At 42.8% G+C, this 23917-nt stretch overlaps 1 protein-coding gene across 1 annotated transcript; it reads right to left on the reverse strand.

Moving 5' to 3' along the window:
- Positions 1 to 11560: 11560 nt before the first annotated feature.
- On the reverse strand, positions 11561 to 21500 carry CRHBP (corticotropin releasing hormone binding protein). Its single transcript, XM_010005539.1, has 7 exons — positions 21350 to 21500; positions 20827 to 20920; positions 20021 to 20178; positions 17762 to 17972; positions 16155 to 16303; positions 13313 to 13430; positions 11561 to 11718 (listed from the first exon to the last, which is right to left on the reverse strand). The coding sequence occupies exons 1-7, from the start codon at positions 21428 to 21430 to the stop codon at positions 11561 to 11563; spliced, it is 969 nt and encodes a 322-aa protein (XP_010003841.1). The 5' UTR covers positions 21431 to 21500.
- Between the last annotated feature and the right edge of the window lie 2417 nt (positions 21501 to 23917).

A 23917-nucleotide genomic window follows, 5' to 3' on the forward strand; every position in this document is an offset into this window, starting at 1 on the left:
TGCATTAATTTTAAAAGGGCAGATAGCCTATTTGAGGATGCTATTAATCCAGAAACAACATTAGCTAAAACAAGAGACTTATTTCCAATGCTCAATTGAGATCATGCACTTGATAGCTCTTTTTAAAGGTGTGCAACATCAGAACAGAGTTAATATGCCATTTGTCAGTGGAACCATTTGCCACATGGTATCTGCAGAATGCAACTTCAAGTTGCTCCTTATTCTTCAGCTTTCTGGAGAAAGCCACATCAATAGGAATGCTGATTCTGAATCTTTTTCCTAGGTATTAATACCAAATAAAATGAAGCAAATGGATGACCCAGACTGTGTTCTGAGAATAACTGCTGTGTGATTCCATAGTACTGTCAAATTGTTTATTAGCTGTTGTTCCCTCCTTTTCCCAACAAACTGGGAAGGGCTCAGGCTGTTCCAGAGACTTGCCACGGCCAGAAAGGGGAGATGGTATTTCCACCGTTTCCCAGACTCATTTGCATGTGCCTGCCCCTTACTTGCAGTAGCTCTTGAGCCTTCTCTGAGCTGAATTGTCACCCTGGCTTGGCAGAGGATTAATGTGACAGGTTAGCCAGGCAAGTGGCAGACGAGGGTCAGACACATGCTGGAGAACGAAGAAGGAGGAAGAGGAGGCAGAAGAGGAGAGGCAAGGTGTATCACCAGCCTCAGTCACTAGCACCCTCTGTCATTGCTATAGAGCAGTCAAAACCTACTAGTTTCCTGGTTTCTTTAATTTTTAGGAAATCAGATCTAGATCCTCCCTTCCCATGTCTGTACAATAAAGAGAGGATTACTTCCCTCATTAAATGTTCAAGGCCTGGTTGGATGGGACTTTGAGCAACCTGGTCTAGTGGAAGGTGTCTCTGCCCATGGCAGAGGTTTTGAAGCTAGGTGGTTCTTATGGTCCCTTCTGACCCAAACTGTTCTGTAAGTCTGTGATTCCATGTTTCTGTGTTGATGACATGAACAAAACTCAACACCCTCAGTTGCAGGTGTGTTTGTGTAAGCTTCTAGCACCTCACCTTAGCTGATTTGGGGTTTCTCTGTGCCCTGACAGAGTCCCTGTGCTCATGCTGCTTCTGAGGCTTACTCAATCTCCTGGGGGAAAAAGGGTGAAAATAAATCATGCTGCAGATTCCAGTCAGATGTTCCCTTTTAACACAGAAATGACAAATAATGTTTTGTCAGTATCAATGCACACCAGTGACCACATTGCTCAGTCTTGCATTTGGAAGTGCTTTCCAATTAAAAGTGAATCACTGAAGGAGACTTTCAAATTGGTTTCATCGAAGAAGAAGAAATGAAGGGAAGCTACTTTAGATCTGACAATAGCTGAAGTGGTTTGTCAGTGTGAAGCACACAAGATAACTTGTAATTAACAGCAGCAAAAATAGAGCATCACTTTGAATTTACGTAAATTTTCTTGGTCTATGTATGTACAATGCTCTGTTTTTAAGTTTATTTTCTCAGAAGTCTGTTTTAACCCTCCACTCCTGTAGACAACGTAACAGTCACAGGTTGGGCAGTATTTATCTTCCCTTTTTTTGAGATTTAAATGCTCATTTTCTAGAGTTTGACCCAGGCAATATTTTCCAAAAGTCTCAATCTGAAATAATTTTCCTCATTGGATGCCTGCTCCTAGGACCTGAACTGCTGACCAGTTGACCCTGATGTTGTTGGATGTCTCCAATTATGCACATCATTCAATGAGCACATCTGTCAGCCCTGGCATCACTCCTGTTGTCCCTACAGGTGGGAAACCTCTTTTCACAGCATCTCCTCAGGAACTAGTGTGATGGTATGGTTGTCTTCATCCAGTTACCATCCTGCATCATGATGCCAATGTTGAGATGCCACTGAAATTGTCACTGTGTTTGTATCAGAACCCACCCCAGCCCTCTGGCAGACTACCTGTCCCTTCTGGTTGAAGCTGAGCAAACTGCCACTGCCCAGGGACACCATTGCTTTCCATCTGCTTTGAGACTGTGATGCTAGGTGGATGTCAGGATGGCAGCTGTCTGGTAGCATCCATGCTACCAGGGTTCAGGGTACCAAACTCATTCACTGGTTCCCTAGTCCCCTTACGATAGAGAGAGTGTTTTAGACCTGGGGAACAGCTGAAGGGACCAGATAATGCTGAACATCCAGACTGTGGTCTCTGTTATCCACCAAGTACTCCAACCTATACTGGCCAAGGCCTTGAGCGACTTGGTGCAAATATGAATCCAGTGTGAAGATGATCTGCTGAGGTCCTGTCTGACCAGAACAATTCTGGGGACCACAGTGCACACACAGCTATTGTCTGCGAGGTCAGTGCCCCCTGCAAGGCTCCAAAGAAGGTGCTGGCATTTGCACCTGACCCCATCTTAGTGAAGGTAAGGGTTCCCCTTTCTCTTAAATTACAAGCCAGGATTTCTCTGTGGCTGTGGTTCTCTTTTCCTGCTCCATCCTGAACCTTCTCACCAGTCTTCCCTAATGATGTTCATCTGGAATTTGAAAACCAGAATGCAGTCTGCACAGCGTTTGTTCTATGCCCATGAGACCACGCTGCTCCTCTCCTGCTTTTATGGCAAGCAGGTGCTAGTTGAGCTGTTGTGTCTACTTTGGCTTTTATGGTCTAACTCCAGTTTTGAGTTTTGCAAGCTTACTGCTCTCTATACTACACCTCTCTGATTTAGAAAGCATCAATGAAACTATATCCCAATATGAAAAATAACAGTAATTAACAGTGAGTTGTATTAAATTAGTAGTTAACCCACTAGTAATTAACAACTAATTATGCATAGCAATTGATCAGTTGTACAAGGAACATAAGCATATGTATGATCTCTTTGTGTGATCATGTTATTCAGAGTTAAGCAGTGCTCCACCTTTTGCAACAGTTGCTTTGAAGTCAGTGGGAGAACTGCTGGCTTCTCAATGATGGGGTCTCATGTGTGTGTGTTTTGTAATAAAATCACACCCCTGGGTTATGATGAACCAGCCTGGACTTTTCCAATCGATTTTCCTTTTGCATTTGATGCAATGCAAGCTCCAAAGTCGACCTGACTTTGTTGTGTCCTCTGTAAAGTAAACAAATACACACTTGCCAGAACTTTCTCCTCCTGCTCCACTCTTCCCTGCTAAGACAGTAAGAAAAACTGATCAAAAACCTGAGAGATGGGAACAAACTGGTGGATCAAGTGAATGAATTAAGCTGGTTTGAAAAAAACACTAGCCAAAATCACTGGAGAAAATCCCTGAGCATTCTCTCTAGCTCATGCTTAATTTTAGATTGGATCATCTAAACAGCATTTCCACTGCATCACAGCTCCCCCGAAAATTGTACCATCCACTGATTGTAGAGATTGACAGCTCAGATGAGCTAAGAATGAATAGGTTTCTTATTTTTGTAGTCTCCATTATCTGTGTTCAAGCCAACCAAATTATCTCAGTAAACACAACCATTTCCATGTTTTGTGGATAATCTATTTCTAACATTAAAAATATTACATTTGGACAGGTAAGGCTGATACTGCTGTAGTGACAAATGGGTCAGCCAAAACCAATCTCTTTCCAAAGATTGTTACATGTTTTGATATAATGAGATGATTAATGTGTGTGTCAGATGCAAAAATAATGGACTCCTATTATGTGAGGATAGCTCTGTAAAGCTTCCCAGATTTACTTCTCCTTTGCCTCTTATTTCGAGGATCCAGCACTTCCTACCTCAAAGCTGGTCTTTTCTCGTTTTCATCAACTTCTCTACTTGATGGAGCCCAGTATTCCTTAACAGGAATCTTTTTTTTTTCACCAGCAAAGCCAGTAATGTTTCTTTATTTCAAAGACTCAGCTGAATCCAGAAGTTTGCAGCACCATGAAGACACAGGATCTTTTGTACAATATGGAACTACCTACACAGTCCCAAAGCTGGAGCTTGACTGTGAGACACCATTCAGTTACCTCTTCAATTGAAACAGTTCATTTTGGCTTCCAATTGTTACATCATGGAAGACTGAATGAGGATCTACTGTAACTGTAATTAAATTACGTCAGAATTAGAAGCATGCACATCAATCTATTTTACCTTGCAAAAGAGACAGATTTCCAAACCAAAATATTTTTTAAAGAAACCAGAAATCAGGGGCTCTGTTCAGACCTCCTCCAACAGGTACCCAGTGTAAAGCTCAGTTTACTACAGCACCTATATCTGAAGGGGATCGAAAGAGCTATATATAGACTTTGTTAATTTTTTCATGTCTTTTAGTGTCCTCACAAAAGCTACAAAATCTGCCTTGAACCTGCTTGTTGTGTTATCTGCTGGATGTAGTCCTTAGGATCACAAAAAAAACCATGCCCTTGTAAAAAGTCCCTCCCCAACTTTCCTGTAAGCCCCCTTCAGGCACTGGAAGGCCACTATAAGGTGTCTATGGAGCCTTCTCTTCTCCAGGCTCAAGAACACCAACTGTCTCAGTCTTCATAGAAGAGGTGCTCCAGCCCTTTGATTATCTTTGTGGCCCTCCTCTGGAGTCTTTCCAGCAAGTCCATGTCCTTCCTGTGTTGGGGACTCCAGAACTGAACACACTGCTCCAGGTGGGGTCTCACAAGAGTGGAGTAGAGGGGCAGAATAACCTCCCTTGATCTGCTGGCCATGCTTCTTATGATGCATCCCAGGATACAGTTGGCTTTCTGGTCTGTAAGCATGCCTGGCTGGTTCATGTTGAGCTTCTCATTAACCAACATCCCCAAGTCCTTCTCTTCAGGGCTGTTCTCAATCCAATCTCTGCTCAACCTGTAGTTGTACTTGGGATTGCGTGACCCAGGTGCTAGACATTGCACTTGGCCTTATTGAACTTCCCCAAGCCTGTCTCTCAAGCTTGTGAAGGTCCTTCTGGATGTTGACCAGCATGTCGACCACGCCATGCAACTTGGTGTCCTTAGAAAACTTGCTGAGGGTGCACTCAATCCCACTGTCCATGTACTGTCCCAGTACTGACTCTTGAGGAATGCCACTCGTCACATTTGGACATTGAGCTGTTGAACACTACTGTGTGCATGCAACCATCCAGTCAGTTCTTAATCCATGGAGTGGTCTTTCTACTGAATCCATATCTTTCTATGTAGACACCAGGATGTCTTGTGGGACAAGTTCTTTCTCCTTGTCCACCAACACTGTGACACCCTTATAAAAAGCCACCAAATTTGTCAGGCACAATTTGCCCTTGATGAAGCCATGTTGCTTCAGACATCTTTTTTCTTCTGCCATTGTGATAACTCTGTAATTTTTGTTTTTGTTGTGTGATAAATACTCAATCATACCCTTTACTATTGTCTCAGATTGTTTTATGACTGAGCTTCACATAATGATTTATTTAGATATGTGCCAATTGCCTGCTTGTAACTGCAAGTGTCCAAGGCATGTGCAGTAGCCAGTGGGCCCTGATGGCCAGGCTGGATGATAGAGTAGCTTCTGCTGCTCTCATGCAGAAAGCAGAGCCTTCCCCAAGCACCTCCTCACCCACAGCAGTGGAAAGTGTCCCAGGGCAGAGGGAGGCTCAGCCTGGGCATCTCTGGTGGGAGAGGAGCCAAGATCACCATCTCTTGATAACAGTTTGCTCAGGCTCAACAGGAGCACTCAGGAGCAAGAGGCTGTGATGCTGTAGTGACCTGCTGTGGAGCTCTAGGATCCTGGGATAGGCAGAGTCAGGGGTATGACAGCAGGGAAATAGGAGATCTGGGGGGATGTGCTGGTGCCTATGAGCTTGAAGGTGATAAGATATTTCTTCTTCAGCTGCCGAGGTCTCAGCTCCTGGCAGGAGATGTGCTGTTGAGCACCATGCTGGTTTGGCAAGGCTCCAACTCCCAGCCACAGATGTGCATGGTGGGACATCCATGACCAACATATTCTGCATGTAATAGGCATTATGTTCTTGACCTGAAATACATACTTGGGTCCTTCAAAATGCTGTGTGAGTCCTGATGTGGGCCACTCTGTACCAGTGTATAGACAAAGGGCAAATTTTAGATATGAAACTGCTTACTTTCCTGTTGGGAGGCAAAGTTATAAAAAAACTATTAGTCAACACTGTAATTGATGGTTTGATGGTAATCTGCAGCAACACAGTACCATGAATATAAATTTTATTCAGAAGAAAAGATAATGAAAACTTTTCATTTTCTAGTGACTCACGTGTAATGCACTGCATTTCCTTTAATAGGAAATGATGTGCGCACAAAATCCATAGTTGCTATGATTAGTTGTTGCTGATCTTTAAAGATATGAAGCAAAGTGGGGGGAAAAAAAGTGGAAACTGTGTCAATTTATCAATGAGCAAGTTACTCAGATACCAGAAGCAATGAGGCTCTGAATAAAAATGACTATAATGAATCACTTCCTTGAAGTATAATTTAGCTTGTGTTTAGAACTGAGTAAGTACAGCTTTGAGGTCCCAAGAAGTGTTCATTTCATGAAGGCAAGAGAAATTTCTTAAGGCTCTTGAAAATTCATTTGATCCCTGTTATATAATTGGAGTGGGACATACCCAGAGTAATATAATGGAGTTCAGAGCCTTTTACACCTTATGTGCAAAATAATGTGGTCCCGGAAGGTAGAATAATATCCACTTGGCATGTGAAGCCAGTGTGGTGTTGATGGTCCTGGAGATGTATTTTAAATTTGCAGGAATAGAAATTTAGTGGGAAGCAGCTTATATGATCAGGTACTTCACGGGTTCTGCAAACCTGTTTTCTTTGCTATTCAGCTTCTGGGCAACTCCTTCCTAACTACTGATCAAAAATCTATCTCAGAGAAAGAACTGATTTCATAGAATCAGTGTTAGGAGAGCAGTTATTTAAAAGATATTTTAAAAGTAATTTAGACTGCCATTCAGAAAGATCACACTTGTCGTGGTCTGAGCACTTAGTTTTGTTGTCAAAAGTGGAAGATAAAAATCAACAACTCTAACTTAAAAAACCATTACATTTTATTACAGGGAATTGCGCATTACTGCTAACGGGTCTGTGATTTTTTGTCATGGCTTTAAGAACTAAGAATTTTATTTTGGGAACATATGGCCACCTCTCAAAACAAGAGATCATTGTAAAGTTTCACTGTCTTCAGTCTTTTTAAGTTACAATTGTTCTGCTGAGTCTTTGCTTCCAAAGGCAGCATTTCTAACTTTATAATAAAGTATTTCTACTGCACCTTTAATAGTCCTTGATTCACTGAATCACAGAATCACAGAATCCTAGGGGTTGGAAGGGACCTCAAAAGATCATCTAGTCCAACCCCCTGCCAGAGCAGGATCACCCAGAGCACATCACACAGGAACTTCTCCAGGCAGGTTTTGAATGTCTCCAGTGAAGGAGACTCCACAACCTCTCTGGGCAGCCTGTTCCAGTGCTCTGTCACTCTCACATTAAAGAAGTTTTTTCTGATGTTTATGTGGAACCTCCTATGCTCCAGTTTGCACCCATTGCCCCTTGTCCTGTCACTGGACATCACTGTAAAAAAGCCTGGCTCCATCATCTTGACACTCACCCTTAACATATTTGTAAACATTGATGAGGTCACCCCTCAGTCTCCTTTTCTCCAAGCTAAAGAGACCCAGCTCCCTCAGCCTTTCCTCATCAGGGAGATGTTCCACTCCCTTCATCATCTTTGTGGCTCCTGATCAGTTTGTATGCTCTTGAAAATCCCAAAGAGGTTAAACAATTCTGCATCTATTCCTGTATGAAGACCTATTTTATACGGCTCTTGGCACATGCTCTGTGTTGGTACATCCCATAAAAATGCCTCCCTTTCAACTGCCAGAGAACTTTTGATCAACTTTATCTCAGGTGACTGACTCTTTCAAATGCCCAGGGGCACTTTGCTACAGAGACTAGCACTTTTTTTTCCCATGCCCTCCAGGGTATTTCCATCTTCTCTTCTGGGGAATTTCAGCAACAGAGACTTACCACTCTCCAATAAATCTCTGTAATTGTTATTAATTTATTTTGTTTATACCTGGTAAAAATGGAAATAATGTTTAAGCTGAAGATTTATTGCATGATCTTTAAGTAGAAGACCTTTAATCATTAAATCTTAATGAAGGTAGGAAATTTAGCCTCCCTCTGGACAGCTCACTACATTATTTTTTTCTGAACAGTCACCTTGGATTTCATGTTAGTAAAGAAATGCAGGAGAAAATTCGTAATCTGTGTCACTGTCCTACAAGACTAAGATGCCGGTAAGAACTGCTGGTTTTTCCCTTTCCCTGAAACAACAATTTTTAACTCTAGGAACCTTTGTAGTTTTTATGATGCTGAAGAGTTTTTCAGTCATTGCTTTAGTGTTGACTGATCCATCAGTTCAAGTTCAGTGGTTTTCATTCTAAATCTAGCTACTGTGCATGCTTCTATGTTGTGCAGTGCTGTTTTGGTATGATACTACCTTTTACATCACTTCTCTGGCGAAAAGTCAGTTGTAATACCAAATAAAAAAGATTAAGAAAAGGGGTTCATTATCGAACATCAGAGTCTGCCATACACACATCTTCTCTTGACAATATTGCAGGCTATTAGTGTTAATGTGAGTTTTGGTAATCTTGCTTACAATGACAATTGTGCAGACAGTGCCTCATCAAAGATTTTTTTTCCCCATTTTTATTCTGAGGAGTTTGATTTGTTTTAATTCTTAGGATGCTTTACAGCTCTTATAAGCCTCCAGGCTACAACCTTTTTAATTGTTAAGTTCTTTTCTTACTCCTTTCCAGAGATGTTAATTGTATTAATCTATTTCTTGTCCTGCATTTTTTTTTTTTCCCCAGACATTCAGGTATTTTGGGGATGGGGAGTTGGTTGGTTGGGGGTTTTTTTGTTGATTTTTTGATGTTGTTTGTTTTTTGCTTGCCGTGCTTTTATTGTCTTGTTTTCCTTCCTTTTGATTCAAGAGAGTACTTCCTTACTTTTCCAGAGCTAGACCCTGAATGAATTGTGACATTTGACATCTGTGAACTGACTTCTTGTGACCGAAGTTCTGCAACTCCTGAAATGATGAGTGCCTCCATAAATACAGGTACACAGGTTGAAGTGACTATTACTTTTCTTGATGAGGTAGAGCTTAAAGCACAGACCAAAGAATGGATGGCTGGCTGGGACCTAGGCTTTTCCAGGACGGCCAGTAGAGTCAAGAGATACGGAATGGTGGAACTTGTGTTGATTAAAAGGACAGGCTGAGAGAGCTGGGGTTGTTCAGCCTAGAGAAGAGAAGGCTCTGGGGAGACCTCATAGCAGCCTTCCGCTGCCTGAAGGGATTACAGGAAAGCTGGAAAGGGGCTTTTTACAAAGGTGTGTAGTGATAGAATGAGGGGGGATAATTTCAAACTGGAAGAGGGGAGATTCACGTTAAGTATTAGATAGAAATTATTTCATGTGAGCGTAGTGAGACACTGGAACAGGTTGCCCAGAGAGGTTGTGGATGCTCCACTCTATAAGTATTCAAGGCCAGGTCAGAGGGGGCTTTGAGCAACCTGGCCTAGTGGGAGGTGTCCCTGTCCATGCAGGGGTGTTGGAACCAGGTGATCTGGAAAAAAAAAGTACTACATAAGATGAAAGGTGAGAAATCCCACTATTAAACTGCACCAAGTAAGAAATTGAGTTTACCTTAATATAGTCCTGAGCTGTTGGATCTGAAATCTGTAATTGATTTTTCATCTCCTCCTGTGTTTCCCAGTGACCAAGGAGCAACATTTTAAAGACCTTTCCCACTTCCCAGTTTGAAAGCAGGCATGTGGATAAGTAAGGTTTGATAGGGGAGCCCTTGAACTTGTTTCCATACTGTGCAGCCCAATAACCCACCCTGCTTCACCAAAGGGTGCCCAGGAAAGGCTGGCAGGGCTGGATGTGGTTAGGGATGCCTCAACAGTGACAGGCACCCAAAAAGGATGAGCTGAGAGGGATGTTGGGGGCAGACATCCACTGCCATTGCAGGTTTCCTCAGGAAAAAAGCTGGTTTATGGACCCCTTATTTTTTTCTGACTCATTTGAGTCGCTGGAGCTGTGTGGCCATGCCAGCACTGCCAGGCCTTCACTAGAGGCTCAGGAAGCCCACAGTAGATCACATGGGGCTGGAGCAGGGATGTGGACTGCTCCATGCCTTAAAGTAGTCAGCAGCAGTTTTGTCTAGGTTGTTTTTTGTTGTTGTTTTGGTTTGGGTTTTGTTTGTTTGTTTTTTAATAAAGCCTAACATTCCCACAATCCCCACCTTTTCTATAAACTGAGCCCTGCAGGGTAGACACACTTGCTGAAGTCTGACCAGGCTATGAAACACATCCCTCTTCTAATGAATCAGTCCCTAAAACTGAGTTCCTAAAACCCTACGGAGGGAGAGTCTGAGGCATCCCCTAGTTTCCACCCACTTTTGCAGTGGATGAACTTCAGGGCTGCTGAATACCCAAGACACTTGATTTTTGGTGACTGACTGAGATTAAGAGCCAGCAATCAGCACTGAAGATCTCAGGCATGATTAATCAGTGTTGTCTGTTTATTGAATATTGGAGAAGAGACAATTAGCTGTCATTATTGCCACATAGCACTCCCAGAAAATACATTAATCAGTCCTCCCCCCGGGCTAGGGTTCGACTCTGGTCAGCTGCTGCATTTTGCTGTGCTTCCCAGAGCTCTCCAGGATCAGACTTCTCTTCTGGGTCACCAAAAGTCTGAAAAAAATAATCTATATTTACATATCCCTGTCTGGGTCAGCAGAACACCTGACCAAAAACCTTGAACAGGGAAGATCCCCGTAAGTGTACAGCTGGAACATACTCCACATGAAGTATGCAATGTGTATGCAACATTGTCCATGCTGCCCATGATGTTACTTTAATAGTCCACAGTTTAACAGCAACATAAGTTCAAAATTATAATTTCCTGAAAAGTGCACAAGATTTAGGAAGTTTAACCAGAATGTTAAAAGAGCTCTTCAGAAAAATACATCATAATGTTTTGCCAACTCTTTGAATGCATTTATTCATGTTTGGATTTGTGTAAGGAAGTTTCCATGCTATAAATTTTTATTAAAAACATCTCTTTAGAAATAAATAGCACATTTATAGTTATAAACAAACAAGTTTTTACACATGCTAATATTGGGTTTCCTCTTACAAAACTGGAAGTGTATTCCACCATTTAATTATTTTTTTTTGTTTATAACTGATACAAAAGGATAAAATTACTGCATGAAGTTTATACTTACTGTGGGTTTCCTAAGTCCTGACACTAGATATGCTATGTTTGCATCTGTTTTCCTAACAATATTTATATTGGAAACATAACCTTCTGTTCCTGCTATTGATTTTAGATGTAGTAAATGAGCTTAAATACTGCAGAAAAAATAATAACAAAGATTAATATAGTAGTTGTTTTTTTCTGCTTGCTCATGAGAATGACTGATTTGTATGAAAAAAGAAATATGCTTGAACTGTAGAAAAGCTTGATAACATCAGCTGGTTAAAGGTAAAATACATTTTTCTTTAATTCACCAGAATTTTATTTTCATTAGTTGTTTGAAAATGTGTGGCCTGGCTTCTCAGATACTAGTAAAGCAGAATTCCTCAATTATGTTCTCCTTTCTGTTTTCTGTTTCCTGCAGATCAAGTTGATGATACTCAAACGTCACACGGTTGATGTGTTTGCCACTGGAGACCATTCGCAGCACAGTATTGTCGCAGCCAATCTTCATTTGGGCTAATTAGAGAAAAGAGATATAGAGGAGATATAAAGATACATTTACATGAGAGAGGGGGAAAAGAGAGATATAATGGTGTGAATTACAAAGCACTGAGTGGTACACTTTTGGAAACAAAATAAATTTATGTGTGGCAGTGACTGGCCAGTGATGGTATTGCTAACCAAATACCTGCCTTTTTGTATGGGTTAGTTTTACTTTACTATGGCTTGTGTATTTAATCAGCTGTTGCGTTCTAAACTTTACTCATGTAAATGCCACTCGCTTCCCATCCACCCACAGTCTCATCTATGTATAGACTAACACGACACAGAGGTCTGTGTGGGTTTGCACCTGGGAAGGTATGCTACTGTTATGTACCATGAATGACAGGTAAGGGTAACGACACCTCACCCTGGAGAAAATTAACAACAGTTAAATGTTTCCTGTTAGAGGGATGAATGGTTTTGTGTATAAGGAGCTTCTTTCTAATAGTGAAGATATGTGAGAAACATATCTTCACATATCATCAAGACAAACTCAAATGGCAGTGCCACTGGGGAAAATCAAGCATATCACTATACACCACTTAGATGAGATTTTGCAGAGGTTTGGCTGTTTCATTTGGGAAAACTGGAGCACCCTTCTTTCCAGAGAGTCATTGGGAGAGCAAGGGCTGCTGAGATGGGACTTCCTTTCATTCACACCACCAGAAAAGCATGTTTTAATCTCACCCCAGTGCTCGGTATTTGCTCAACACCAATGCTTGCTGGTTACAGTTTTGGATAGTGCCTGCAACATTAAGTTGTGGTGTGATGAGAGGCAAGGGAGATGACAGGAGTGAAGTGCCAGGCAGGTTCCTGGTCTCTAATCCTGCAGAAATGGTGCTACTCCAGTTCACTCATTCAGATGCCCAAGGTACAATCCACATGCCATGTGGACTGGTCTGTTGCAACTGATCAGTGCAACATTGCATACTCGGCTGTACTGAACATTAGGGAAACTGGGAATTCTTATTTTTATGTGGAGAAAGAGGTTACTGGCCTGGCATGATTGTGGAACAGATTCAGAACTTCCCCAGGATTCAAAGGAGAGTGGGAGCTCTGAGGCTTTTTGGGGTAGTTGTTTGAGGTATGCAGCAGAAAAGGAGGATTTGGAAAGGCTAAGTGAGAAAAAGCTCCTTAACTGAATGTGTAACTGCTCCACCTTCATTTGTTATTAATTTTCAGGCTTATCTGGTTACTCTAATAATGAGTTCTATGACATGTGTCATAGAACAAGCATTTTAAAAATGTATATAAATTAACCTTGCTATAATTATTACTGCAGGGGTAAGTGAAGATGCTTGTGAGTGTGCCCCATCATACACACCAAGCACATGCTCAAATAGATTTAGCTTTCATATTCTGCTATGTGTGAAGTCCACCAGTCTAGCAGGAAATCTGGGTTGGTTGGCTTTGATTTTTTTGATTGGTTTGTCTTGTTGGGTTGTTTTGTTTGTTGGTTTGTTGGGGGGGGAGGAGGGGGGATCAGGGGGAAGGGGGACAGCAATTCTGCAGGACTCTCTCTTATTAATTATTTTATCGTGTGGAGATAAGTGGAAGGAATTCTCACCAGATCCGTGGAACGAATGACAAAGATCAGCCAATGGAAACATCTTAGATGGATCTAAGCCTGTTCCTCCCAGCAGCTCTACAAAATCTCCCACTCCTGCACAGCCTGCTGTCGGTTTCTAACAGACAGAGATTGAAAGTTATGTCTTCAAAGAGAAACAATTCTCTAGAGGTAATAGCAGTCAACAGTAGGTTTTGGAAGTCCTTTCTGCTGAAACCTATGTGAAATCAGTCTGTTCTCATCCCGAGCAATATTATTTCAATTTTATATTAATCAGTTAATTTCCCTAAGGGATTGCAAAGAAAGACTTAAAAGAGCTCTGAGAATTACTGGCAAGCAGATAAGGTGTTGATTCAATTGCTTTTAGTGCAATCTGATTCTGGATGCTTAGACATGTAATCAACTAAATACAGTTAGGGGCTGTATGTGTGCTCACACTCAGCTGGCAGGCAAGGACCTTTAACTCCACTATTTGTACTTATTCCTAAGCAAGTGTTGTTAAAATGTGCTATGCTGCAAAGTTTAATTAAAGTAGGAGGTAAAGGAAAGAGTAGTTTCATATTGCAACAATGGCTCACTGTCTATTAGACCCACAAGTGCTCCTTTTCCAAAAGTTAATGCTGTTTGCCCAAAGCATCATGAACAGACATCTTGTGTACCTTTGAGCTGTGACCCATATACTATTGTTTAAGTGCCTGAATTCTTTATTTGTCATAGAATCATCCTGGCTGGAAGGGACCTTGAAGACCATCAAGTCCAACCAAAACTGAAATCTACCAACCACAGCCTAATCTACTCATTCAGTGCTTAAGTAGTGTCACTAAGCACTATATCTATATTTCTTTTAAACACTTCCAGGGATGGTGACTCCACCACTTCCCTGGGCAGCCTATTCCACTGTCAAACCACTCTTTCAGTAAAGAAATTCTTTCTAATATCCAGTCTAAGCCTCCCCTGGTCAGCTTCAGGCCATTCTGCTCCTGTTTTTTGCCTGCCCACTGCTGAGGAAGTCAACTCACTTGCCCTATCTCTCAAAGCCTGATTTGGGACAAGTTTGGTTTCTAGCCATCCTGAACCAGCAATCCTGCTGCTATTGATTCACAGGTGTCAAGAAGGGAGAAGGAAGTGTGACTTGGACTGCAGAACTGGACATGTAATCATTTTAAGCTTATTTGTAAGCCAGGAAGGTGGATACCTCTTGCATGCATTTTATAAAAAATTTGTTTGCCTTATTTTGCCTTTGTTTCTTGTGTAAGCAAAAGGGACTCCTAGGTAGAATGAGAGTCCCTGTGAAAATAACATGTAAGGCAAGGGTATAAATGTGAGCTGACTTGAACCAACAAATCCAATATTTAAAATTCACAGCCTGTGTAGTGCTGATTTTGTCCTCAGGCATCATACTGTAAGCTAAGTTTCCTGTGTCTAGCCAACAGTTGGTCTCTCTCTCAGCAGTGCAAGGCTGATTCTTTCTTCTCAGAGCTTGCTGTCTACACTCAGCCCTTTCCTTCCTCACTGCTTGCACACTTGTTCTTCCAGTTCAGTGTGTGATTGAAATGTAAACATCCCTTGAAAACTCCATGCAGCCCTCCACTGACCTCATAAAATCCTTTTTCCACTGAACCTGCACCCTCGAAAGTCATACCAGACCTCCTCCACCCTGCCTGTGTGTGCCTCTATGGAACAGCTCTCACTGGGGTTTCCAGTTTTCTTCCTAAATCTCAGACATCTGTGTCAGACTCCCAAGACACTGCAAACAGTTGCTTTTCTTCTGTCACCTGAGACATTTCTCCTTTCGTCTTAGTTTCAAAGCCTGGCCCCACTCTGTCTCCTTTGCTGCAGCATTAGAACAGTTCCTGCTGCAGATCAGCACATACAGCTGACCTTCATTGTTCATTTCTTATCTTGACTAAAACAGACCATCTTTGCACTTTCACTCATGTTGTGCAAAGGTACTACACAAGCCCAAAAAGCACTTTCTTCATTTTGCTCTATTCCCTTCTATACAACTTTCCATTGATGCATCACTCTCAAACAACAACAGCAACACAATAACAGCCAGATGTGTGGAGATGCCTGTGCATTGCACTGACACTCTGTCACTGGTTGTTCTTTGCCTGCCTGTTTCCACCAGCTGCCTTTTTGTTTTCTGCCTCCACCAGCACCTTGCATGTGACCACTGTGGGCCCTGGCTCAGACACTGTCAGTCCCCATGAGGGACCTAGGCTACAGTTCTCATTGGCACCAGAAAACAAACTTTCCAATCCTGTTCTTCTGGGTATTTTTAAACTTTCACCCTCTTGGACCTCTTAGGTAAAGGGTGCTACAAACAGCTCTTGTCTTCTCCTCTCTGTCAGCAAGCACCAAACCCTGTGGCCAAACCCCAGCACTGTGCTGTGCATCAGAGGATGCTCCACATGCTGAGCAAGAGTCAGTTGTAAGGGCATTTGCATTTTCACCATGCTGATACCTCACTATATAACCTGTGCCTCCTTTCTCTGTTCAGTGTGGTTGCTGTTTTCATTGATTTAAATAGAGACAGACAGCTCTCCAGTGAGTTCCTCTAATTAAGTTCTTACCCCTTCTTATGGCAAGTAATATTTACATGCATTAATGGTACTTTGCATAATTTGGTTGCTTCTGCAACATTACAGAGGCAGTAGTGATAGAGACAGAGTCAGCTCTTGTCTTTAGGGGAAAACCAGAGCCCACAGCATGCACACGTGATGTGGAACACAGATGCCTTAAGCAGCCAGTGCCACAGGCTACCCCCTTCACTCCCTTCCCTCACCTGTGCCTGGGAAAATTTCACATGGCAGTAACTTCTTGGAAAACAAAAACTCACCTTTAAAAAGAGGCCATTTAGTTGTCCCAGGATAAGATCTGATATTTTTATCACCACTGGATAGATTATGGAGAAGCTGCAATTTCTGTGCTGATGAGGAATGACCATGGTAAACCTTCCCGAAGGAGTCTGAGAGATGACATTGCAAGCTGGGGCACAGGAGAAAGTACAAGAGTTACTGATACAGTCATCATTGCATGTAGCAAGATCATGTACTTTCAGTAAAAATAATAAAAAACCAGATTATTTAAATACTGACAGTTACAAACAAATGCTGAAAAAACATGTATATGGCATTTTCTGGGGTTCATGTGCAGTATTTGTTCCCTAAAAATTCCCTGCCTATTCTTAATGTGTAGCATGTGGTCTGGCAGAAGTTGAGGGTGAAGAGTCAATGGGAGAGCACACACCCCAAATCCATACATCAGGGACAAGAGTTGTTGGGGGCTCATACTGTTTGGCAGTCTAAGGGAGGATAAATACAGATGAAGAGCTTTTGTTTAGCCTTGGCTGGTTATTGTCTGATATTGCAACAACAATAAAACAAGTCTTATTCCACTCTTCTTAACCAAGGTTCCTTGTACTATATAACATTTCATTGAAACAAGAGCAGGCACACACTGATTTTATCTAAAAGTTCAAATGTAGCATTTAGGTAAAAGGAGCAGTTTATCATCTATGTGTGCAACCCAAGGGATCCTCCATGCAGACCTGGAGGCCTGCATCTGCTTCAGCAGGCCAGTGAAGCACAAAAAACAGCTCCAGCATCACATCCACAGGCTTGAAGTTACACTAGCAGGGAGACTTAGATTGCGGGCATGTGTCTGAACAACTCAGAGTAAAGACATTGCCATCCTTTGCATGGTGAAGCAGATAAAAAGCATTGCTTGGGCCAGTCTGATTTAGATGTCCTGTCTCCTCATGGGACCAGTGTAGGCGACCATAATTTGTGCCATGCCAGCTCACAAGCTTAGGAAAATAACTTGTAGATAGATTCTAGGGTTCCTATATAATACATAACTATTACAAAACTATTCAATGCACTTGCTATTTAATTTTTTAAAATATTTTTTCCTCATTGTTCATACAGATCTAGAAATTGCAAAGATTAAACTCTCTTAATTAATACTTTCCTTTAGCCCGATGTGTTGGAACATGACAATATTAGATTGGAAGATATATACCTTGAAAGAAAGGTCCTGAATATTGAATAATAAGGTCCTCATATTGCTCTAAGGCTGGAAATGCAGTGTCCTGCCAAGACCCTGTCCTTTTATGAAAACACTGTCCAGTCAGCTCGTCTGTGCAGCCCTGCCAATTCATTACCAGCTGCACCACAACATGGGTGATGGAGTGGGGGGGGAATGTCTATGGTTGTGCTGTGAGTGTAAGTTATCTCTTGCCTTCACTTTTTAGGTTTTCCCTTGAGACACACACCAAGCCTGAGTCATATCCTCAGGCATGCAAATGTGTGTGTCTCCACTGGTGTTACTGGAACTGTGCTAGTGCAGATAACAACAGAGAGAATTCAGTGCAAACTAACACATGCATTTACTTCCTGCCCATAATGCAAGCCTGTGTATAGTATGTGTAAAATGCAGGCTTACGGAAGAGGTTGGTGTTTTTCTTGACTGTGATGGTGAATCCATTGCCTGGCTGATGAATCCTGAAGAAGATCATTGCCACATTCTGTGATGACCTGATGTTCCTCTGAATTTTGCCGCTTTCACAAAAGTCTACATATCTTTGGGAAGTGGGGAGGGGATGGTCCAAGGAACTAGGAAATTTCTCTCCTTTGAGTATCCAGCCATCAAATACCTGTGGGGGTTCAATAAATGAAAGGAAGGCTCTTGTTTATTGCTCTGGTAACAGAGAACAGAAACAAATTATTACAGATATTGTTTTATTTTGACACCAGTTGGCCTGTTTAAAGCCAGCAATTAAAAAAAAAAAAATCGTATTTATCAATTTTCTAGCATTTAACTAAATATTCAGACTTCAGTCTGTATTTAGGAAAAGGCTATATGTAAATTTTTATGTTGTCTTTATTTCCACCAGGTGACAATTTTGGTGACCTTTTCTTGATGAAAGCAGATCTTTTTGCTCAAGTATCACCACATCTGCTATTTATTTATTTATTGATATTCCAATTCCACTCTGGCTAAGAGAGTTTTTTTACCAACTTGATTTGGAAGCCATATGAAACATAAGCTGCCCTCTCTAACTCTGGGCATGGAGTCCATTGATCTCATACGTAATTTTCCACCACCCATGTTTTGCTACTTATAATTAATGGGCCCGGGAGGCTTCCAGAGGTATTGGAACACAATAAAGCTTCTGGGGGTCGTTATTGGCACAGACACTGTTCTCTCCTGCATCTAGTCTTTCAGCTTGTTCTAACCACCAGAAAGCAGAAAAAATGTTTTCTACTTGGCTAGGCCTTAGGCAGCAACCTCTATAGATCTTTCCTTCTCAATAAAAATGGAAACAATTTGCCCTCACCATCTTCAGGGATATGTTTCAGAACTGGAAATCCGTATTAGTTCTAGGATAGCTGTGCAGCTGCCTGCCTTGTTGTTTCGGTTCCCTCATAGCTGCTCTCACCAGGTAATTCCTCTACTCTCCACTCAATAATTAAAAAATCCAAGGACTGGATCCTGTCATTGTTTTGGTGAGTAGTCCTAATGTGAATATATGTGGGACTTCTTCATGGAAAAGCTCTAGAATCAGTCTGGATTTGCCAGAAATGTACATTTTCCGAAGTAATGAGATATGGATGCTCAAATTACACGAGGGAAAAGGCTGCCTGCATAAATACAATAGTATAATGCAGAAACTGGGGTTCCCATGATCAAAGAAAGGAGACATCTATAAAGCCTCAGAGACCTTTGTGCATTTTGCTAGCCTCCATAAGTGGCTGTAAGTCTATGAACAAAATCCTTCGACTGGAAGGAGGCTAAAATTAGGCTCCTGTAGCAATGTGGGGAGGGATCCCAGCCAGGAGTACAGAATGAAGGGACAGGATTTCCCGGAGTAAAGCAAGCAGGGAGATGGCATCTCTCCAAGAGAGAGACACAAGGAAAGGGCTCAAGGGCAGCTTTCCTCCTCCCTGGAGCTAACCTGGGTGGGATGTGCACTGCCATCGCAGTGCAAAGAGCAGGGCACAAGGTGAGGGGAGCAGCCAGGGACTGTTGAGCTGCCCCTTCTGTCCTGAGCCAAGTCCAGATCTTGATCACCCCTACTGCCTGCCAGCACTGGTAAAGTTTTTCAATACTGGAATATGAAAGACTCTGAGTCATGAACTTCTTCCTGTTGAGAGCCAGCGTCTTGAAAAGCTCTAGCAGAGCTTTACATTTGAAAGTAACGCTGTAACAATTTACTCATTAATAAGCTGATGCTAAGTGACCTGCAAACAGAGGTTCTGAAGAAGTAACAGCTGTTCAGCTGTATCATTTTCTGCAGGGCTCGTATGATTCATGCTGCAATATGAAAACCCTCCTAATGGCATTGAGGGGCTGGGCTTGTACTGATTAAACTTTTCAGTTGGTCCCTCAGGTATGGAGTACTCAGCAGAGGAGCTCCTGGAAAAGTTCAGAAGAGCCAGTGCTGCAGTTTGGAGGCAGATCCTCAGCCTACATCTGACTTTGCTTTAGGAGGCTGATGATGGAGGGGGGCAACATGTTCCCGAAGTTCCTCAGAGAGGAGGAACAGCCATCCTAGAGACAGCTGCTTTATGAAAGCCTGCTCTGCATACACAAACACACACACCCATGCACACGTTTGCCTGCCTCTTCCACACATAGTCAGTATCTCTCTTGTCAGGTGAGAGAAGAGAAGCAGAACAGCAGGATTTGCCAGTTTCTTACCTTCAGGAAATCACCTCCTTGGCAGTCAACGTTTACAAAGTTGTAGTCTATTGTGATGAGCTCCTCAGGCTCCCCAATGAAGAAGGTTGCACAGTGCAGCTGTGGCTGCTCTGCAGTGAAGGTGAACTGCCCCTCTATGCTCAGCATGTCGATGCACCCTGCAGAAACCGAGACACAAGGCTGCTGCCTCAGACTGCTTGGAGGGGCACTCAGCGGCAGCCCCTGCAGTGCAGGGAAGAGGGTGGAGTGGGGAGACCCCCACACCGAGACCTGGCTGGCAGGCAGGAGACAGAGACCCAGCTGAAGCAATTAGCCAGCCGAACATCCGAGGACAAAGAGTAACTCACAGGTGTGAGTACAAGCATGTGATAGGAGGGAGGGTGCAGGGGGGATGACAAGTCAGTGCATCTCCGAGCAGAAAACTCTGTGTGTGTGTGTGTGCACGCACAAATGCATGAACACTTACACATCCCACTCCTTCAGATTTCTCCCTCATCATAACTTTTACACCTGCCCAGTCCCCTGGCGATGTGACTCTGCCCAAGGGATATGTGTAGATGATCTCCATCCTCCTCCCATTTCTGGCAACTAAACTCTGAGTCCCAACCTCTTTTCAGAGCCTCATTTCAACCCCTCTGCATCAATCAGTTTTTCTGAAATTTTAACACTTTCTCCTTCTTCTGCATTCCTTGCAGAAAAGCACCTGCAACTCTGCCACTCCCAAATAGCCCTTCTACCCCTCCCTGAGCTCTCACTAGAACTCCCCACCTGCTGAGGGTTGTCACCAGAGCACCAAAGAAACTCACGGAGTGAGCGCCGGTAGATCTGCCCTGCAGACAGTTCTCGCTTCAGATCCTCGCTGAGGAGCAGGAAGGGCTCATCTTCGCTGGCATCCCTCACCTGGTGAAGTAAAGAGAGCAAGAAGAGTCTAGAGCAAAGTGAGATGCAGCCACCTCCCTGCACTTCTCAAGATAAATCATCAGTAGATTAAATCCCTCCTCCAGAAAATGTGCATCAGTGGAAGAGCACAGACGGATAGGTGCCAGCCTGCAGTAGAAGGGAACAAACCTGGCACATAACAGGTAAGCCCAACAGCAGAGTGGACAGTGAGCCTCTTAAACAATCAGCAAAAATGCAAGTTTGAGAAAAGGTAGGATAAAGAAAAGGAGAGGGGAGGACTGTTGTATTAGCATTACTCAGGTGCAGGTTTAATTCAGGAGGAGTAGCAGGGGAGAGAGGAAAAAACATGATGCTCAAAAGCTGGGAATACTTAAAAGACAGCAACTGAAAGCCCAGTGAGGTGCTTTAGTCTTCAGCCCCATTGCTCACCTCTAGGTATCTGGTTTCCCCTTTGGAGGCTGCCAGGAAAATGAGAACGAAGTGGCACTGAAACTGGAAAGCAGACGGCATCCTGACACCTCTTCTGGCAGCCCTCCCTCCCTCACAGCAGCCAAGTTTCTCCTGGTCTGTGCCAGTAGGCAGGAGCTGCTGGGATACCTTGGAGAGACTCTTTTTATAGAGCTGTTGGGAGGGGAGGCACTTGGTTCCCGTACTGATAGGGTAACCCATGGTAACTGAATTCCTCTTGCAGTGACACAGTATGTGGGCATGACGAGGGTCCGAATCACAGCCACAGATTTCCACTCTGATCGAACTCCTTTTGCTAGCAGATGTTTTTTCTACTTATCTGTCTGGCAGAGATGAAAAGCTCTGTGGCAGAGAACCCATCCCTGTGCAGCCAGGGCACTCACATGGTGTGTGTATATCCAGTTACTCCAGTGAGGAGTAAGGAGCATCCCTCCCTCCTCCTCTTCTCCAGCCTCAGAACACTTTGAACCTGCAAGGCTCTCTGCTTCTTTCCTGCTGCTCCATGACATGCAGCTCTGTGCAGCCCCTGTTTCAGGTGCTTCCCATCAGCCAGGTCTGAGTTGGCATTCTTGCATCCCACCCAGGCTTGCAGCCTGGGGCCAACATTCCCCTGGGGCTGAGGAACCTGCTGGCTTCCAGGTCCTGTACCTGCAGCTGTGGCACAAGGGGTCTGCAGCAAGTACGGAGGTGAAACCAGGCAGCTCTCCCAGCCAGAGATCAGGAAAACTTGGGGTTCCCAAGAACGTACTCCCCACAGAACATCTGGTAGTGCTCTAGCCCTGATTCTCAAGGAAAACCTGAGAAAGACCTTCAAAAGCTGACCTTGTGAATGAAAATTCATAACTCTGCAAAGTACTAAAAGTCAGAAACTCAGAAAAAAAATTCATTTTAGGGTAAATTCTTGTTTTACCCTGACTTGGCATGAACCATCAATATTCTGCAGACAATAAATATCCTTTTCCCATCTCAGAATTCTTGCTAATGTTTCATTCTACTCTATGCTCCCCTGTTGAATTATCACTTAGATTCAGCAAAACTTAGAAATAATACGATCCGGACTTGCAAAGATTTAAGTTTGTTGCTTCTGATTTCATTATTAGAGCTTGTGGATAGAAACATTTGCTTGCTGTTTCACCCAATTTGTTAGCCAAAAAGCAAATATATTAATCATATACACCTGTGGTTCTGACCTTATTATATATTACCCATAATTCTTATGGATTAATGTAAACTCTAATATTGCTCCATATCTGAATGGCACTTCTGAGAATTTGTCATATTTTTGTGGGTTTCAAGAGCATAAAAATACTAAGGAAACAGAAAACACTCTTTGAACTTTGACATCAAGTCACCTTCAAAGGTTGTTAAAACTGCTTTGGGGAACTAACTAGGTAATTACTACATGAACTGAGAGTGGACTAATTAATCTTAATGTACTTTATTTGAATTCTTTAAATACAGTGCTTTTAGGTGAGGATTATCAGAAGCACCAAAGAAGTTTCCTTTTCTTGTCACATTCATTTTCTGAAACAATGAAGAAAGTCAGGATTACAGTATGACCCTCCACTCCCTACCTTCAAGGCACTTTGTGGAACCTGGTACCAGTTCTGACAGGTGTGTTCCAGTTTGCCCTGCCAGCCCCCAGACTAGATCATGGGTGCTGACTCCTTAAATACCTTCAGTAAAGGAGACTGTGTTTAATTCTGTGAAGATTTAACCAGTTACAGAAGATTTGGTTAAATCCAGTTAAAAAAATGAGTGAAGGTCAAATGACACGATAGCTAAATCAACATGACTGTCTATTATACCAGCTGTGAGGTGATCTATTAAGAAAAAAAACATACCAACAGTGATATCAACGTATTTTAAAGCCTTGCTGGTGAAGAACTGAAGTCTAGGCTAGCACAGCATTCACTAGTGAAGGTGCCCATAGAAGCAAATAACTCTAAGGGCTGCAGGACATTCCAGAAAATGAGGTGAGGGGACTTCTCCAAACAAAATTATAGAGGAGAGGGAGGATAAGAGCCAACTCTACATCTGTTGCAATTCCTTATCACACTAGGGGCTTTGTGTTTCCTATGCAACACCCATAGGGGTTTCTTTTAAGCATTACAAATACTCTGTATAACATGGGTGCAAAAGATAAACTCAGATGCCCCTTGCTGTGAAGGTGGTGATGGTTTTTAACAGAGGCACTCAGGCAATTTGTCCTCTATTCTGTGTTATCTTCCACTTCACATTTTGGCTCTGGGCTCAGCAAAAGCCAGTGAAGCACAATGACATCCTGCCTAACCTCACTGCAAAGCCTCCCAGTACCTGCTGTAGTTCCATGTGCCCTCAAGCACAGAACTTCCCTCAGCCTCCAAGCTCCTACACCCCTCCATTTGTGAAGCTCTAATGTCTGTGGAAGGCAAATATTCTGGATGGGGATAGGGCACCACATACAGAGGTGCAGATGCTGCTGGCAAGGGCTTGCCCTGTCTCCACGCCTGACTCAGATGGATTTGGGCAAATAGCGGCCCAAAGAGG

Source organism: Chaetura pelagica, unplaced genomic scaffold (genome assembly GCF_000747805.2).
Source record: "Chaetura pelagica isolate M959 unplaced genomic scaffold, ChaPel_1.0 scaffold169, whole genome shotgun sequence".
Lineage (NCBI taxonomy): Eukaryota > Metazoa > Chordata > Aves > Apodiformes > Apodidae > Chaetura > Chaetura pelagica.